General features: G+C 36.9%; 1 protein-coding gene across 1 annotated transcript; it reads right to left on the minus strand.

Annotated features, from left to right (window-relative positions):
- Window positions 1–1,702: 1,702 nt before the first annotated feature.
- On the minus strand, window positions 1,703–2,345 carry LOC110445032 (E3 ubiquitin-protein ligase DZIP3-like; the record flags this gene model as incomplete). The annotated part of the gene is made up of 1 exon (XM_021489391.1): window positions 1,703–2,345. A coding segment is annotated over one exon (643 nt), but the record flags the coding sequence as incomplete, so codon positions are not given.
- Window positions 2,346–2,478: the final 133 nt, after the last annotated feature.

Raw genomic sequence — 2,478 nt, forward strand, 5'->3', positions numbered from 1 at the left:
ATATGTCACAAGATATCAGAAATGAGAAATGTTTGTCAGAAGATAGATTTTATATATGTAATCAGCAACAGTAAAACCCACTTACTTACAAGTGGATAATTATATAACGGGATTTCCAGTCATCTTTGATGTGATGTGACAAAGAAACAGCCAAATAGGCCTGATAGTCTGAGACTAGTCAAATCTTTTGATAAACTAATAGTTCTAGAAACTACTAGCCTGGTTGACTAGTCACAATTGTCCAATTGACTAGTGGTTTTCAAAATCAATTTCTAGCCTTGTATTAATTTCACACTTGTAACGTTAAAAGTGGACAAAGGTCAAATATATTTATATGGACATATATTAATAAGGCTAAGGCTCAATATCATATCCTTTGACCATGATCATTCAAAAAGAACCTGTTTAAATATTTAAACATTTGACACCTCTGACCTTGAATGTCTAACAAGGTTTCATTCGCTTAAACAAACTTTATAGCCTTTCATACCAGCATACTACTGTCCAAATAGCATCACCCTGGGTCTTTTGTTTGATCAGATGAGGTGTTTGAAAGGTTTATACATATTTGACCTTTTGACCCCCAGCACCCTTGATAGTGTGTCAAGGTCATTCAGATGTAAAACTTGGTAGCCCTTCTTCCAAGTATGTTACTGGTCATCCTGTAACTGTTGGTAATTAAGAAGTTGTTTAAAACACGTTTGACCCCATTGACCTTAAAAGTCTATCTAGGTCATTTGTTCAAACAAACTTGGTAGCCCTTCATAAAGTTCAATCCAGTACACTACTGGCCAAACATCATCACTTTTGGCCTCTTGGTTATTAACACGACGTTATGTTAATTTCTTAAAAAATCTGACCCCTGCAACTCTGAATATTGATAAAAGCCATTCGTTTGAACAAAATTGATATATTCAAGCAAGATACTGGCCAAATATCATCACCAGCTTTTGGTAATTTAGAAGACGTCACTTAATAATTCAAACTCATCTCTGTGACATTGAAAGAAAATCAACGTCATTCATTTTAGCAGAAAAGGCAGTCCTTAATTCCAGCATGTTTTCGGTGGAAAATTTCAACATCTTGGGCCTTTTGGTAATTGGGAAAAAGTTGTTTAATAAGTTTGACACTTTGGCCGCCGTGACTTTGAAAGTGGTTCTAGGTGATTCATTTGAACAAACATGATATTGCCTTACGACCAGCATATGCATATCACCAAATATCACCAACCCGGGCCTTTTGATTAATGAGACGAAGTTGTTTAACGATTTCAACTTATTTGACCTTTGTGAACTTGATACATGGTTAATGTTGTTTATTTGAGCAGTTCAGTAGCCTTCCATTCCAGCATGCTACAGACCAAAAATATCATCACCTTGAACCTTTTGGCTATTTAGATGAAATTCCTTTTAAGATTGTTTACAAACATTATATGTTAAAATCGGGTCAAGGTCATTCATTTCAGCCAAAATGTGATGGTGGCCCAAAATACATTAATATTACATTACATTAGTTTTTCAAATCCCATTTTAGAAATCTTGAAAGTGTCTGTCTGGTGAAACTTCAGGAAATAGGTCTGTCTCTGTTCCTCATATGTATGCTTTTATTTAACAATTTATTATTGGTAAAAATTAGTTTCAAGATTTACTCAAATATTCACATACAAGGTCAATTATTGTTAAACATTTTGTAAAGCACTGACCTCTGACCTCCAAGTCCACCTTGTGTTGTTTCTCTAGTTTCTCTATATATTTTTTCTGTGCCTCAGGGTCCATGCTCACGGTCAGTAGACCATACACAGCTGTTACGTATGTGTCTCCTGTCAACGCATCCCTTTCTATTTCCAACACGCTCTGACGAATGAGACTCCACCTACTATGGAAATCTGAATCCGAAAGTGATGCAGTCGGCAGGTGCCCATAAGCTTCATTTCGCTGGATTCGCAACCGGTCAATATTTGCCGAAAGTGACCTGTCTGCTGTGTCTGGTGTCTTCCCCCAACCATTCTGGTGTGGTGGAATATTGATCCCCTGGATGTGTCTTACCAGTCTATACAAAAGTGTGAAGTCTAAATCCTTCAGAGTACCTACAAACACTCCACCTGCAGGATAAAGTACATGTCGCTGACGATTTTCAAGGTTGTTTGAAAGCTGAACTCTTTGACTTTGTAGAATGGCAGTAAGTCCTGGTGGAGGCACTTTGGCTTTAAGCACTTCTCTAAGAATATCACAAAAGACATCAACGACAAGTTTAGACAGTCGGGCAAAGTATGTGGTTTCCCTGCTTGGCAGATATTTGGAGGCCATCATTAAAACTGTTGTAGGTGATTTGGGGAGAGGTAGATGCTGAAAGAAAAAGAATACGCGGATTTAATTTGGGAAAATAATTTCTATTTTTGTAAATTTTTGACTCGTTTGGGACTTAACCTTTCTTGCGCAATTTCTCAGTTAAAGTTTTGGTGCAAGTTTCTTCAGTGGT

Source organism: Mizuhopecten yessoensis, unplaced genomic scaffold (assembly GCF_002113885.1).
Source record: "Mizuhopecten yessoensis strain PY_sf001 unplaced genomic scaffold, ASM211388v2 hete_36086722, whole genome shotgun sequence".
NCBI lineage: Eukaryota > Metazoa > Mollusca > Bivalvia > Pectinida > Pectinidae > Mizuhopecten > Mizuhopecten yessoensis.